This window comes from Anser anser, assembly GCF_964211835.1.
Source record: "Anser anser genome assembly, chromosome: 25".
NCBI classification, from domain to species: domain Eukaryota; kingdom Metazoa; phylum Chordata; class Aves; order Anseriformes; family Anatidae; genus Anser; species Anser anser.
In genome coordinates, this window is record NC_139746.1 from 4,237,211 (window position 1) to 4,252,116 (window position 14,906).

The 14,906-nt window shown below is 36.3% G+C and overlaps 1 protein-coding gene across 3 annotated transcripts in view; it reads left to right on the plus strand.

Annotated features, from left to right (window-relative positions):
• SPPL2B (signal peptide peptidase like 2B) overlaps positions 1 to 12,768 on the plus strand; it is a 25,858-nt gene extending 13,090 nt beyond the window's left edge. For 2 of the 3 annotated variants that reach the window (XM_083810797.1, XM_083810796.1), the window contains exons 9-15: positions 2,343 to 2,424; positions 3,245 to 3,319; positions 3,439 to 3,501; positions 4,677 to 4,776; positions 6,488 to 6,565; positions 8,380 to 8,540; positions 10,110 to 12,768. In XM_083810797.1, coding sequence (XP_083666923.1) covers positions 2,343 to 2,424; positions 3,245 to 3,319; positions 3,439 to 3,501; positions 4,677 to 4,776; positions 6,488 to 6,565; positions 8,380 to 8,540; positions 10,110 to 10,397 — 847 coding nt within the window. In that variant the 3' untranslated portion in view covers positions 10,398 to 12,768. Of the gene's footprint in view, positions 1 to 2,342; positions 2,425 to 3,244; positions 3,320 to 3,438; positions 3,502 to 4,676; positions 4,777 to 6,487; positions 6,566 to 8,379; positions 8,609 to 10,109 lie in introns of all 3 variants that reach the window. The other variant, XM_083810798.1, reaches the window with a different exon arrangement.
• The last annotated feature ends 2,138 nt before the right edge of the window (positions 12,769 to 14,906 follow it).

Consider the following 14,906-nt stretch of genomic DNA (forward strand, 5'->3'; position numbering starts at 1 on the left):
GGACTTGAGTGTCTTGCACAAAGCTTCATCAGCAGGTACTCAGGTATTGATCAGAGGATCACAGAAGCATAATGCCTCATCTGCATCTAGTCTCTAGCAGTTGTAGGGAAACACTAGTGTTCTATATCTCAAATCCTACTTCTGTTTCATCCTAGCTATCAATAATAAAACAAAGAGCTTTAATTCTTCTAGACTTAACTTGCAAAAACTTGCCCGGGAAAAATTCTTCCCTTCACTGAGATTCAGGAGGCTGTCAGCAGTGTTTTATCCAAGGAAAAGACCACTAGCAGCCTCTGAAAGGATTTGCACATCTCTCTTTCTGCGGATGATTGTCTGTGTGTGTTTCCTTTGGAGAGTGTTTCAACTTGAACCAGTTTCTTTTAAGACTGGCATACGAAGAAGGAAGTATGATAATAAGGTGATTCTTATTTACCAGTATTAACCAAGAATTAATCTGTTTTTCCATCCTGATCTTAGTTGGTGACTGTACCATCAGCTACCATAGCTGCATTTTTATGGTTGCTAAAATGAAAGAGCAGTGTGTATTGTAAATGTGAGACAAGGTATGTAGGGAGAGATAAAAATGTTCTGATAGACCTGCCACAGGTTTTAGCATAGCTAGTTTTATTCTCTATTCACTAATTTCTTTAAACAGCCAAGACCACAACATGCTACCAGTTTATAATAAATGGGTATAAACTCCAGTATTTTTTTCAGCAGCATTATAAATCTAATCATTCATGGAAAAAAAATCCAGATATTGAAAAGGATTACAGACATGGAAAAAATAGAATTTGAAAAGCAGATACTGGCCGCAAATATGCATGAAAACTTGGTGTGTGGGGTTAATTGCACTCTGAGGTAGTTACGTGTTCAAAGACCCTTTGATTGCTCTGAAGAAATTGAAACAAGGAGGATAAAGGCAATTAGCTTGTTCTAAACTATGTCATGTCTAGGTGCTAGATGATAGACTAAAACATGGATAGTTTGGTCCAAAAAAGAAAATTGCAGAATTACGGAATGTTTGAGGTTGGAGGTCCTGTGATCCAGCCATCCTGCTCAGGCAAGTCAGCCTAGAGCCAGTTGTACAGGACCGTGTCCAAATGACTTTTTAGTATCTCCGAGGAAGACTCCACAGCTGCTCTGGGCAACCTGTGCCAGTGTTCATTCACCTGCATAGTGGAAAGCAGGAATATTCTGTGTTTCAGTTTTCGCTTGTCACTTCTCATCCTGTCACTTGGTACCAATGAAAAGAGTACGGCACCTTTGCACCCTCCCTTCAGATATTCATGTACATTGATAAGATCCTCCCAAGCCTTTTTTTCTCTAGACTGAATAGTCCTGTCTCTCTCTGCCTTTCCTCATACAAGAGATGCTTCAGTCCCTCCACTGTCTTTGTGACCCTTTATTGGACTCTCTCTAGTAGCTCCATTTCTCTTGTACTGAGGAGCCCAGAACTGGACACCATACTTAAGGTGGACCTAAGGCTGAGTTAGAGGGAAAGGATCACCTCCCTCAGCCTGCTGGTAACACCCCTCCTAACACAGCCCGGGATACCATCGTTCACCTTTGTAAGGTCATATTTCTGATTCGTATTCAACTTGGGGTCCTCCAGCACCCCACCCTCTTCTCTGCAAAGCTGCTTTCCAGCAGGTCAGCCCCCAGCATGTACTGGTGCATGGGGTTCTTCCACAGCTGGAGGATTTTGCACTTTCTTCAGTTTCTTTTCAGCCTGTCTCTCCAGCCTTTTGAGGTTCTTTTGGATGGTAGTACAACCTTCTGGTATGTCAGCCACTCCTCCCAGCTTTGTGTCATCTGCAGACTTACTGAGAGTACACTCTGCCCCATCATCCAGATCATTAATGAAGAAGTTCAACAGGATTGGACCCCATGTGGACCACTGGGGTACACTGCTGGTTACTGGCCTCCAACTAGACTTTGAGCCACTAATCAACACCCTCTGGGCCTGGTCTTTCAGCTGGCCTGTACCTCACTGTCTGCTCATCCAGCCTGTGTATCAACATCTTTCTCTGGGGATATTGGGGAAGACACTGTATAGAAAGCCTTCCTGAAGTCCAGATAAACAGTATCTGCTGCTCATATAACAAAACAGTCATTTACTTATAGAAGGTTATCAGGTTGGTCAAGTACAACTTCATATTTGTGAATCCATGATGACTACAATGTTGATTTCAAACAAGGGCTTTTAATAAAGTTTTTATTTTGGTTTAGTTTGGGTGTTGGTTTTTTTTTTTTCCCCCAAGCATGTCCTTAGTGAAAACAGAGCTTGATCTGACTGTCCTACTGCTTCCTGTAAAAATGTAAATTTTCTCTTCCTTTAGGTGGGCCTGGGTTCTGCAAGATGCTTTAGGAATTGCTTTCTGTCTTTACATGTTGAAAACAATTCGCCTGCCTACATTTAAGGTATGGATGTTAAAAGATGCTACATTTTGGTTTACTTTAAAATGGTTTACTTTATCTACTACAGCACTGTGTACCAGTGAACTTCTCTTCCATGCGGTGATGATTTCATGTTTTAGATCTTTGATTTAAAAACAAAAAATGTTGAAGTACCGTATGATTCAGATTTTGCTAAATGTGATTACTTCATAAAGATCTGTTGTTTGTTTGTGGAGATCTGTCAGCTGTGATTTTTCAGTCCTTCTCAATGTCATTTTGCTGGAAATCAAATATGAGTAGCTTCTACCACTCTGTTTTGTTTTGTTTTTCCCTAAATTTGACATATGATGGATGCAATGTTCTAATTTTCAAATCTTCCAGAACTTAATCAGTATTCTAAAATAAAAATTAGTGTTAGTCATTTAGTTCCTTTTTAGGCAGCTCTTCAAACTCTTTTCCAAGTTATCTTCACCTATAAATTTGTTCCCCTGTACAAATTGGCTGAGATAGCGTAGATACTGTTTCAAACTATGCCTAGCATTGTTCAGAGAAAATGCAGAAGTTTTTAGTATCTCCTAACAAATTGAAACATCATTTTCAGATTTTACAGAATAAAGAATTTGAAGGACTAACATGTAACTTTGTATCTGAGAATTATATTCTTGCTGCATGCAAAATGAGATTCTTCTCTTTAAAATATTTAGAAATTGAGGAAAAATTAGGGTGACTTGTTTAGTCCTTGTTAATTTTTTGTTCCGAATACTCTTAAGTTGCTGAATATATGCTGCTGCTAACTAATGCATAGTATAGAAGTACACACCAAGTATCTTGTCTCTTCTTCCAGGGTTGTACCTTGCTCCTCCTGGTTCTTTTTGTCTATGATGTATTCTTTGTATTTATCACACCTTTTCTAACAAAGGTAAGTAAAGTATTTCTCTGCCTGCTGCTGACAGAGCAAAATGTAATGACGTGTTTTGCTGTGTATTCCGAAATAATCCCTGGCCTGCTGCTTTACAATTTTGCCATTTTTTTCTTTAGACTGGGGAGAGTATAATGGTGGAGGTCGCTGCTGGCCCATCTGATTCTGCCACTCATGAAAAGGTATTGTACGTAGTCTGAAAGTATGGCATTAACTTCCAGCTATTAAGCTTTCAACTTCTGTAAAACTCAAAGACCATGGGTCTGAAATGGATATGCCACTCGAAAAAGAATTTTACGTGGAAATAAGCACTCCTAAGCTCTCTGGAAATCTACAAAAAAACAAGACCAAGCAGACTTTTAGTGACTCTTCATGATAGCTTTGGTCTTCCTTTATATTGCTTTTAAAGAGTTTCAGTAAAAGGAAGCTGGTTAGCTCAGTTTCATGAAAGTATGTGAGCATATTTGTAAATATAACTAATTTCTAATGAAGCATATCTATTTTAACCTGAAGAGATTAAATGTATATGATGTCTGTCTCTTTCCTACCCTCCAGCCCCCCCAGTTTTGGTAGTTGCTTTATGAAAAGCTGAGGCTAGGCAAAGGAGAGAAACACAAACTGGAGATAGAAAACAGAAATCAGAATTCAACAGTTCTATACCCTTTGACTACAGCCAGCTGTGTGCACAGAGCTGTACAACATGGTGTGGCTGAGTTGGGGAGGAAAGTAGGTGAGATATAGAAAAAGATGAGTTACAGTGTAGAAAATAATTATGAAGTGAGTCTGTAGAAAAACTGTTTTTGTTAAATTACTCTTGTCTTTTGCTCCCCTTTTAGTTCAAGTTTTACACACAATTAACTGTACAGAAAACTAATTATACTATAAGTAGATACAATGATTTTAACACTAACATAAGCAAAATAAATTTTCTTTAATTTCTATGTGTTTGCACCGAACCTTGTCATACTGTGCCTCAACACTGCAAGTTACATAATAAACAGAAATGTTAGAAAACACACAGCAAAAAACAAGTCTCAAAGTGATTGGAAAAATTACTATTTAGAGGATAGAGTATTTTGAGATGTGCATCATAGTAAAAGTTGTCTTGGCCATTTGTTTTTAAAAGTATTTCTTCATTCCCATCTTAAGTGTATTTGGTTTGTTGTCAGTAATGTTAGTAAAAGATATTTAATAAAAATATGTATAATGTAAAAAATAAAAAAATATATATATATATACACACACATATATGTTTGCTCTATCTGTAGCCTTCAGTTCCAGTATACAGGAACAAGTTCTGCTGTAAGTATGTAGAGAAGAAAGTTTTTCATAAGGCTTATGTGTCTTTCTTTCTAAGCTCCCAATGGTCCTGAAGGTTCCACGACTGAACTCCTCACCACTGGCTCTGTGTGACAGGCCTTTTTCTCTCCTAGGATTTGGAGACATTTTAGTTCCAGGTATTTCTTGTTTAGTGTGTTAAGAATTGTACTTACTGCACTGTCATATTAGTTTATTCTTCTTCTGCTTCCACTTCAAGTGGAAAGTTTGATTTGACATGTATAAACGTGATACATTTGTAAGTGTACCTTTTCTGTTTTTTCTGCACTATGTACTCTTTCAATAAGAAATTAAATGCCTACTAATTTTATGGTTGAGTTTCATATGCAGTCAAGCCAAGAAATGTAGAGAAAACTGGAGAGTTAATTCAGCAACTAATGTTACAATATAAACATTTTTAATAGTGTGATCATAGAGGAAATGGCTTGCTCATTTGCCCATGATTTGAGTGCGCATATACCTCACCACTCAAAACTTTGTTTTGTTATTCACACAATGAATGTCCATTGTTAATACCTCACTTTTCTCTACTTACCTGTATCTCCAGCATCAAATTTACCTGTTTGAAGACACCTTTAATTCTTATGGGTTGTATTCTTAAAATGAAGCTTCCAATTTGTCAGGTTGATAATCTAGTAAGCCACTTGCAGCCATCCCATTCATAGGTTGCCAAAATGCAAAACAGGCTGTGATGAGAGCAATTAGTAGAACATTGGGTTGGAGCCATCTCTTGTCATGTGGTCAGTCATCAGAGAGCTGTCTCCACCTTTAGTGTGTGTTGGCTGCCACTGCGTGCTCTGTCCATGTTTCTTCCAGTACTGTGCCAATACAGGAGCATCTGAATATGCTACAGCACTTGGCAGAGTAGATTTGCAGTTGCTATTGGTTTGAAAAGGTCCAGAACTCATCTCCAGGTACATGTAGATGTTATAGACAATTCACATGAAAATAAAAAGAAATTCACCAGTAATTGGAGTTCAGGATGTGCTTCCCATTTGCACTGTGACCTCCCTTCTGCCTGTTTTCTAATTCTGTCTCCCTGGGATCACTTATTTCCAAGCTTCAAAGTTAGGAGTGAACTAAATCTTACACAAGGGTGGCTGGAGCATTAAGGAACTTGGATAATCTGAGATTAAGAGAATTATCCACATTCTAGTGACAAAACATACACAGTGTGGACAATTCATCTAGCAGCATTCTCTTACTGTGAATAACTTATTTTTTACTAGCTGCATGATCTTCTGTGGTACAATTGTTAACTTGTGCTGCATTTAGTTTGCCAGAGCAATTACTTCTTTTCTCTCTTGTTTTGTTGTTTGTTTTTTGTTTTCTTTAAAATACGTGAACAAACAGGTTAATGTGCATTGCTTTGAAACTTACTTTGTTTGATCTTAGTCCAGAACTCTTTTATTTAAAAAAAAAAAAAAGTACTGTGCGCTTAGCCTTGATTTCTACAGAACCAAAGCTTCTGCAATCCCTGGTTTCAACAAAATTCAGTAGCAAAACCTTAGACAACTATATTCCTACAAGTTTCATGGAAAAAAAAAACTATTTAAATGGGGCAGGGTGGAGAAGGATCCTTCCCACAGGAGGGAAAGGTAGAAGCATATTGACAAAAAGAGAATTAAGTTAAGGGTAACTTTATTAACCATTTATATAACTTCTGTAAGCTGTGCGGCTTATTGAATGATGCTGTTATAGTTCTTAAACAGTGGAGTACCAAAGTAAGTATTGAAAAAATCTTAAAAGCTCGTAGATAATTAGATACAGGTTTTCATTTATCTCAATGCATAAATGGGTTGAAAATGTAATTGTTCTTTCCTTTCCTAGGTTTACTGGTAGCCTACTGTCATAGATTTGATATTCAGGTCCAGTCATCCAGAGTCTATTTTGTAGCCTGCACAATAGGTATGTTTGACATTTAAACACGATATCTAGAGGAGTCACTTCAAAAGCCTACTATTGATCTCATGCTATGTTGTTTTTTTGATTATTCTGCTTCATTCATTATTACACAGAAATAATGAAGCAAATAAAACTGTTGTACTTTAAAGGGTAGACCTTCTATCACTGAGTTACCTGACATCATTTTCTTGAGCTGCCTTGTCTGACATAAATTAAGGGAACTACTTCTGACCATGATTTGTCTTACTGTAACCCCTACATGTATTCTTATATGTGCTTAGCTACTCATTCTGGCTTCTTGATTAATGATTTTTTGAGTTTGTTGCATATGAAAATTCAGGTTCAAGGATATTGACTTTGTTCTTTTTTGTGTGTTCTAAAAATCTGTGACTTACGATGTAATGAATTACTTCGTAATGGATGTAATACCTCCAAATTGGTTTCAGACTTTAGTTTCTAGAATCCAGAGTTGCACACCATGGACTTCAAGGTGACTGACAAATGCTATCTTAACTTTTAACACAGCAAACAGAAACCTGTATTTATGCTAGCAAAATCTTAGAATATTTGCAGTTAATGTCATAAACTTAGATGAAAGTGCTTAAGAAATTCTTGCAAAAATAGCTACATTCTTAGAGGCTTAAAGCAGGATTAGAGTAGCAAATTTTAGACAATTTCCTCTCATAGGTTCTTAAAGTAAACCATTGTCTTGCATGGTACTTTCAAAACATCTTGACAACATTTTTCTCTCAATTTCTGTATCTGTGAAGAGTCAGCAGTGTTATTGCAGCAATGGAAACTAACCACATGCTGCAGTGTATTAGCAAAATTAGAGTCAGCAGGATGAGAAGTGATTATTGCCTCAGTTTGGCACTTAAGACTGAGTCTGGAATACTATATCTAGAGGGACTCGCGATACTCAGTGCAAAAGAGACACTGACATGCTGGAGTAAATCCAGTGCAGGCCATCAAGATAGTTGGGTGCTGAAGCACATGATGCTCAAAGAAGAGAATGCAAAGGGAAAATTCTTTTGCTGTCTGCAGCTACCTAATGTGAGGATGCAGAGAAGACATAGCCAGACTTCTCTTGCAAGTGTGCAGGGCTAAGGTGTGAGACAATGGACTTAGGTCACAAAAATAAATATTTCCATTAAATATAAAGAACTGTCACTAATTAAAAAATAAATAAAAACCTGAAGAACTGGATAAAACTATTGAGTATTCCGATCATCTGACTTCTGAACAGAAATCAGGTAGTTTTAGCTTCCTTCTTCTGAAAATGTAATTGAAAATAATTACAATATAAAATCCTAAATGCTTCTATTCTGATTTTCTGCAGAATAATAGCAGAAATTAGAGACAAAATAATAAATTATACAGCTGTTTTTTCAGTTATGTTGCCATGTAGTAAGAAGCAGTCAAAGCCAAACCAAACAAGAAGTATGTAATAAAATGGTCAAAATGATTGTCTGTACCTGAATTCATAAATATAACAGGAGAGAGAAAATATTTTGCTTCTCTAAAACTGTTTAAGATATTGATTTAATTGCACAGCATGGAGTAGGTCAATCACACTACTTTCATAACATCATACTATCAATAGAAAGACCACAGTATCTCAAAGTAGCAGTCCAAGTTTATAGTGTATGTATAATGCTTATGTTTAGAAGCCAGAAAAGGTTTTGGAGAAGTTGCTTTATGTACTTCTTGGAAAATAAAAAAGTTCCTGTTAGAATGCTTATTTAGCTAATTATTTGGTTGTTCTTAAGCAGAGCTATATCTGAATAATTTTTCTTGCTGGTTTTGTTTCCTTCCAGCCTATGGCATAGGCCTTCTTGTGACCTTTGTCGCCTTGGCATTGATGCAGATGGGCCAGCCAGCTCTCCTCTACTTGGTGCCCTGCACTCTAATCACGAGCTTTGCTGTGGCTCTTTGGAGAAAGGAGCTTGCAATGTTCTGGACGGGCAGCGGCTTTGCGGTGAATACCAGTTTGATATGAGTGTCTTCAAGAAATACTATTATTATAAAAACCTAACTAGAATTAAAGTTGAGTAAAATATTGTAGTATTATCCACCAAAACCAAAGATTTTTGTTTTGCTTGATTTTCTTTTTTTACACCCTTTTTTTACCTCAGTAATGTTTTCATTTTCTTTCTTTAATATTAATGGCCATGTAAACTAGCTAGTGAAAAGTAAAGTAGAATCTGTCTATTCTTCTTCATTCTGATGCAATTTTTACTGGTTTGATCTTTGTTAAAAGTATTATTACTGTTGTGGTAAGTAACTCCTTAAAAATATTTATCTTCATACCTTTTCGTAGCCTACAGCTTATGAAGATAGAGATCTAGATCAGTTCATTATAGATTGCTTATAGTCCCTTAAGTTTTACAGAAGGTAGTGCTTCTCTTTTCATGGTTCTTCAGTAAGAACATAGACTTTGATGGGACTGGTTGAGTTGGCAAATACTGTTTCTTATTATTACAGGAAGCCAAGTAGCATGTAATTAGCTGAGTCGAGATTGCAGTCCTTTGTGTGCCTCACATAGGTCATGTTTCTGGAAGACTATCTCAGTTGATAAATCAAGAAATAGGGACTAAAACCACTACTAATATGTCACAGAAAGGTTGCAGTCAAAGAAATCAAAGTCATTGTCAGTCTCTTATAGACATGTGATAGCAAGAGACCCAGGAGGATCTTAGCAAATTAAAGTTCTTCCACAAGTTCTTCCTCTACAGAGAAACACTTATAAATAACAATTCAGAAATTCCTGCAACTCTGATTTAGAGAAACAGTATTTCTTGGTTACAAATCCTTTAGTCATGTCACTACTGTTCTGTGTTAGGAACCTAGCACAAAGACACTTTAATAATATGAAGGGTGCCAATACATTGTAGTCACATATCTGAATCTGGAGCTTATGGAAAGGGGGTGGGGAAAAAAAACATTGCAGGTGACTAGCTAGAGCTTTAACATACAATGTTACCATAAGAACAGTGCAGATGTATAGCATAGCAAGCATTCAATGAAATATCAGGAAAAAAAAGTGAAACATTCTTCTAGAAGTTGTTGTTTATTTCCTTAGGACCATCTTATCTAATAATACCTTCCCTTCCTTAGACTTAACAAAATCCTATCATAAAAGTTTGGACTAGAAATCATGAATTCAAACAGTTTAAAACAAAACCTTTTTTTTAGAAGATTAGTATTTTTTTTCTGGGCAGACATGAAACTCCGCCAAAATTGTTGTGAACAAGAAAAGCTTACAGGGTTTTTTAAAATTGTTAGACAAGTTCCTGGAAGAAAAAACTCTTATGCGCCTTAAAATGCAAAAATAGGATAACATTATGCGTGTGTCCAGTGCTGCAGAATAGTAAGAGCCTTTTATCTTCACCTTGTGTGACCATTTGATCTGACCATTTCACTTGATAACTGGATGCAGCTGAATACATTTTTTGTAAATTCTAGTGTATCTCTATATACAGTTAATAACTCTCTTGACAACAGTAACAATTCCTGATTTTCTTCATTCTGTGATCTTCATTTGCAGAAAGACCTACCTCAGCCTCCCTTGGTGATAGCTCCTGTCAACTGCCCTGAGCTTCCCAAAGATAGCAATGTACCAGCCTCTCAAGAAGAGACCGAGCAAATGACCAATCCCACCCTCCATGTGAAGGAGCTGCATGGCCCCACCTTGACTGCAGAGGAGCTGGCTGATAATGACACAAAGACGGAACAGTCAGAAATTTCTATCACACAGAGTGAGGAGCCAGCTGGGCATAACAAGGACGACCTTGAAAGCAAATGCCTAAACCTAGAGCAAAAACAGCTGGAATAAACAATGTGATAGGAACTCCATATTTTCCGTCACAAGCATCCATGTAAAGCCAGTATGTATTTAGACTGGTTCGGTAGTATTCATGTTCATTGAGGAACCTCACAGGGAGTCTGATCATCAAACACAGAATGTTCTGCCTCCAGCTTCGGTACAGCTATACACTTCAAATATATTTCTGAAATATGGTGCTCTACGAGGGTTCTGATGTATGGATTTCAGTGATCATTTTATTAGTGAATGCCTTTGACTGATGCATTTTCATTATACCGGGGTAGTATTAAGAGTCTTTATTTACACAGTACTCTGTGCTTGTGTGGCTATTTTTGCTGCTTTAGCATAGTGTAGGTTAACGTGGAGGAAAAGCATTGAACAAGTCTGCTACAATGCTTAGTTGAGAGAAACATGATAGGTTTTTAGCACTTTCCCTACTGTTACCTTTTACTTTTCCTACTTGTCAAAGCCATTGATGCAAGGGAATGCTTTAGTATAAGCTGACATTCAGGCAACGCAGAGAATGGTTAAATTACCAGCCTCTGAAAGGATTTATACTACCGTGGTGCATTAAATGCATCTCTTAAACTTTTTTTGTCTTTGTTTTTACTTGCAGGTACCTGTGTTGGCTACTAGTCTAGTTTAAAAGGCAGGATGAATGGAGCTACAGGAAGCTCTCTAAGCACTCCTATGAACTCCAGGGGCTGTTTCTGAAAATAAATTGTTTGTCACAGAATGAGTGTATTAAGAATGTTTGCTTTAGAAATAAAATACAAGCCAGATAAATAAAAAAAATAGGTAATAGCATTACACTAAGCTTAATAGGCAGTACTTTCATTGGGAAAAATGTTAAAGTAAAACAGCAAAAAGAATCAGTAAAAGCTCAAAAATCCAAACTGCTGAACTTTAAGGAATATAGTTGTGATTATTAATTCTGAAGAAAATGGTGTTTTCATTCCCAAGGGAACACTTGGTGCTATAGTCACTTCTGATTTAGAGCTACTTGCTGCTCAGTAACTAATCAGCTGCTTCAAATAATGTTTTGTTTTGTTCCGAGAGAAGCTAAGTGTGGTCTGTCAGGTTCTGGAATGAGGCTGTCATCTAGCCTATTATTTTGCCCCTCTTGCTAAAAGACATTGTGAAAGACTAAATTGATGAATTTAAAGCTATTTGAGGTGCAGCTGGTCTTAATTTATATTCCTGAAATTGTGCATTTTCTTATGTAATATGGTTGAACCTTTTATGCATCAGCTTTGATACACGCAGAGAGATGATGAGATTTGCATATCATTTCTTCAATTTAAGAACACTTGGCTTCATCGAAGGTGTCTGTGTTCTACACTTAAATTGCAATTCCCTAAAATTTCAAACTTCAAATACTTTGTTAAAGCTGAGAAAGGAAATACGATTCAAGTATCATATCAAGAATATGATTCCAAATTGCATGGAAGAAATGCTTTTTCAGAGTATTTTGAGAGCCTAAAATGTCATTTACAAAAGCATCATTATTGTGTCATGATCTGAGGCAATGCTTTTAAATTAAGAGTCTCCAGCTGGCATGTTGAGTTGAATGCTGAGAGGCTCTCCTCTTAATGTCTGTCTGTTAAACTTCAGCCATTATCTCTTTGGCTAGGTCTTCCAAAAGTTTGCCCTGTGTTTTTTGGATGTTAACCTCTTTTAATCCGTTTTGCATTGGGTGGACAATATTCTTTCTCTAGAATGTGAAAGGCTTTCTGTAAAACCACACCATGGGTTCGGGATTTTACCAGCTTCTGCTTAAAACTTCAAGCCCTGTCTGATAGACTGATGTAGCGGTGAGTTTCTTGGAGGGCTTACTGAGTCCTAAGGCCTGCACCACATTCATTTATGAATGACCCAAATGGATTAGATAGTAGGATTAGAGAGATCTGGGTTTTGTTCTTTTGTTTTGTTTTTTAATTTCCTCTTTAATGGACTATGTTACTTTTGCCAGGGGTAATCTGAACCAATTATTACTGATAAAAAGCAACAGAGACATTTTATTGAAAATATCAGCCAGCTGGATTATGCCTTAATTTAAACCATTGTGTAAGTATGTATATTTAAAAAAAAAAAAAAAATCCTGTGTTTAAATAATGAACTTGACAAATAGCGATAAAACAAATTTGGAGACTGACTCAAACTTCTATGTTTTTTTGCCTTGATTGTCTTTCAGTCATAATATTTTTGGGAGTCGTTTTTATACGCTTAAGTCAGTAGTTTTTTGATGATGAAGCATTAAGGTTTATCACCTTCTTAAAAATGTATTTTAACATTTGTTCTCATGCAGTGTGGGTTAGGTAAGAGTTTATTTCTCAAGTTGTTTATAACTCAATTAAAATGGAATAATTTATAACACTGATTAACTTATAGACCTTTAATAGTTGCTTTGTTCATATTTCATTCTAGATGGGTCTGCTTGGAGCACATGCTTCACCTTTTTGTTTTTGCTGGTTTTCCATCCAAGTGTAACTTTTTTTTTCAAACTACAGAGATCAGTGTGGAAAAAAATAGTGCAATAATTCCAGTTAAAGTATGTAAATAATGAGTTATATACTTTGACTATTCTAGTACTGTACAAATCAGGTGACCCTGGTATGCCAGTCTGGCTGCGACTGTTTAGACCCTGATCCTACATAGTTCAATCACTTCCATCAAAAACCAAGGCTCTGCTTTTCTGTCTTTCAAAAAACTTCCCACAGCAGCTTAATGTAAAATATAATGTTTTATAGAAAAATGTCAAGATATATTCAATGTAGTTAATTCTGATTTTTTTTATGATTGCAGATGTACATTCTCCACCAACTTGAGTTAAAAGGCTGCTTTTTAAGTAATGTCGAAGTGCTTCTTGTTTAACACAAAAACAACCAAAAATCTTTCTTTGGATGACCACAGTAGTGAGTGTCATTTTCTTTCTTGGGTCTGAAATTACTAAATATGAGTCAGTGTGTTGGACCAAGTGTTTGGGTTTGATTTGTGTCCTCCTGAAGGGTTGCACAAATGCAGCTGAAGGTAGAATGCAACCTGAAAGACCTTAGTGAGAGTGACAAATAAGGGAGAAGTACCTCAAATGCTCTGTTAATTTGTGTGAATTTTCTTTTTCACTTGTCACAAATTAAGAGCATTTAAAATGAAATAGAAAAATATCTGTTTTTAACAGTAGCAGATTAAAAAAAGGCAAAAAAGTCCACATATGGAAGAGCTGTACTTGTTTATGTTTAATGATTTAATGTTATCTCTAAACTTGGACAAATGTCAAAAAAAAATATCACTATCAATAGCACAGCATTTTTCCTAACAGGTTTATTAACATGGCATTTAGAAAACATGTCATTTAGAAAATTCCTCTTTTCATTTTGTTTCCTTTTGTATTAACCATATCAAATTTCTTGATTTGTTTCTTTACCTGATATCTTGATCTCAGTCAAGCCTTTCCTGCAGAAGCTGCTCCTTTTGGCTTACAGTAGCCATCAGTCTGTCTTTTCTTAAGAATGCCTTGCAAGTCCTAATAGTGTTTTTTCAGATATGTCCATTTCCACGTTTCAGATTTGGTTTTTGCATCTGTGATGCGTTGCTCACTGAGAACATATGACCATAATGATAGTGCCTGTAGACTTCTAAGTATGCTGGAAAAATAGCACTGACGCTGGAGCCAGAAAAAAAAAATGAAAAAGAAAAAAAATTAATAATAAACAGAACTGAAATAATACAATTTTAAGCTTTGCTGAAGGTGACTGCATTCATCAGTCAATTAGTATGACCGGGGGAGATATGTATTTACTTGCAGATCTTATTTTTTTGTGGGGTGTCTGATGGACAACAGAATGCTTAGAGTTAGTTTCTTTTTTTGGAGGAAAAAGAAAGTTTTGTTCCAGAACAAAATCCTTGGGACACTATGTAAGTTCAATGCCTCTGGATATATCACACTCCAGTTTGTAGAACCTTTTCTAACGTAGGAAGTTCCTCAGTTGCCTGCTTAACTACTCTGCTTCCTATTAGATGCCTTTGGCCTTGAGGGGTTCCTTTGTTTCATTCAACTGTTTTTATACCTTCCCAGGCTAGCCAAATATAAATAAAATAAAAACAAAGAATGAAATCACCCCTATACTGGGTGTTGGTTAAAAAAAAAAAAAAAGTGTTGCCTTGAAGTAAATTCTTACATACAGGTCTTTTATTGTAAGATACTGCAGTTTTCGCCTGTGGTTTTGTTCCTTTCTCCCTTTTCTTTAACCCCATGGTTGTATAGTGCATGTATTTCTGATTTCTTGCACTATACTGGATGTTTAGGATGTAAAGCCCAGTAATATTACTTAGTGGCAGCTTCATTGATAATCAGTTAACAAAATTGATTTTTTATATATATGCTTTCATCGTTTGCCACATTATTTGTAGCATATTCCTATGTGTAAATAACCTAGCTAAGCCATAATGCACAACAAGTGTATAGCAATACATGGCACACATTACTTTGGCACAAGCCAAAGTAATGTGTGCCAGATG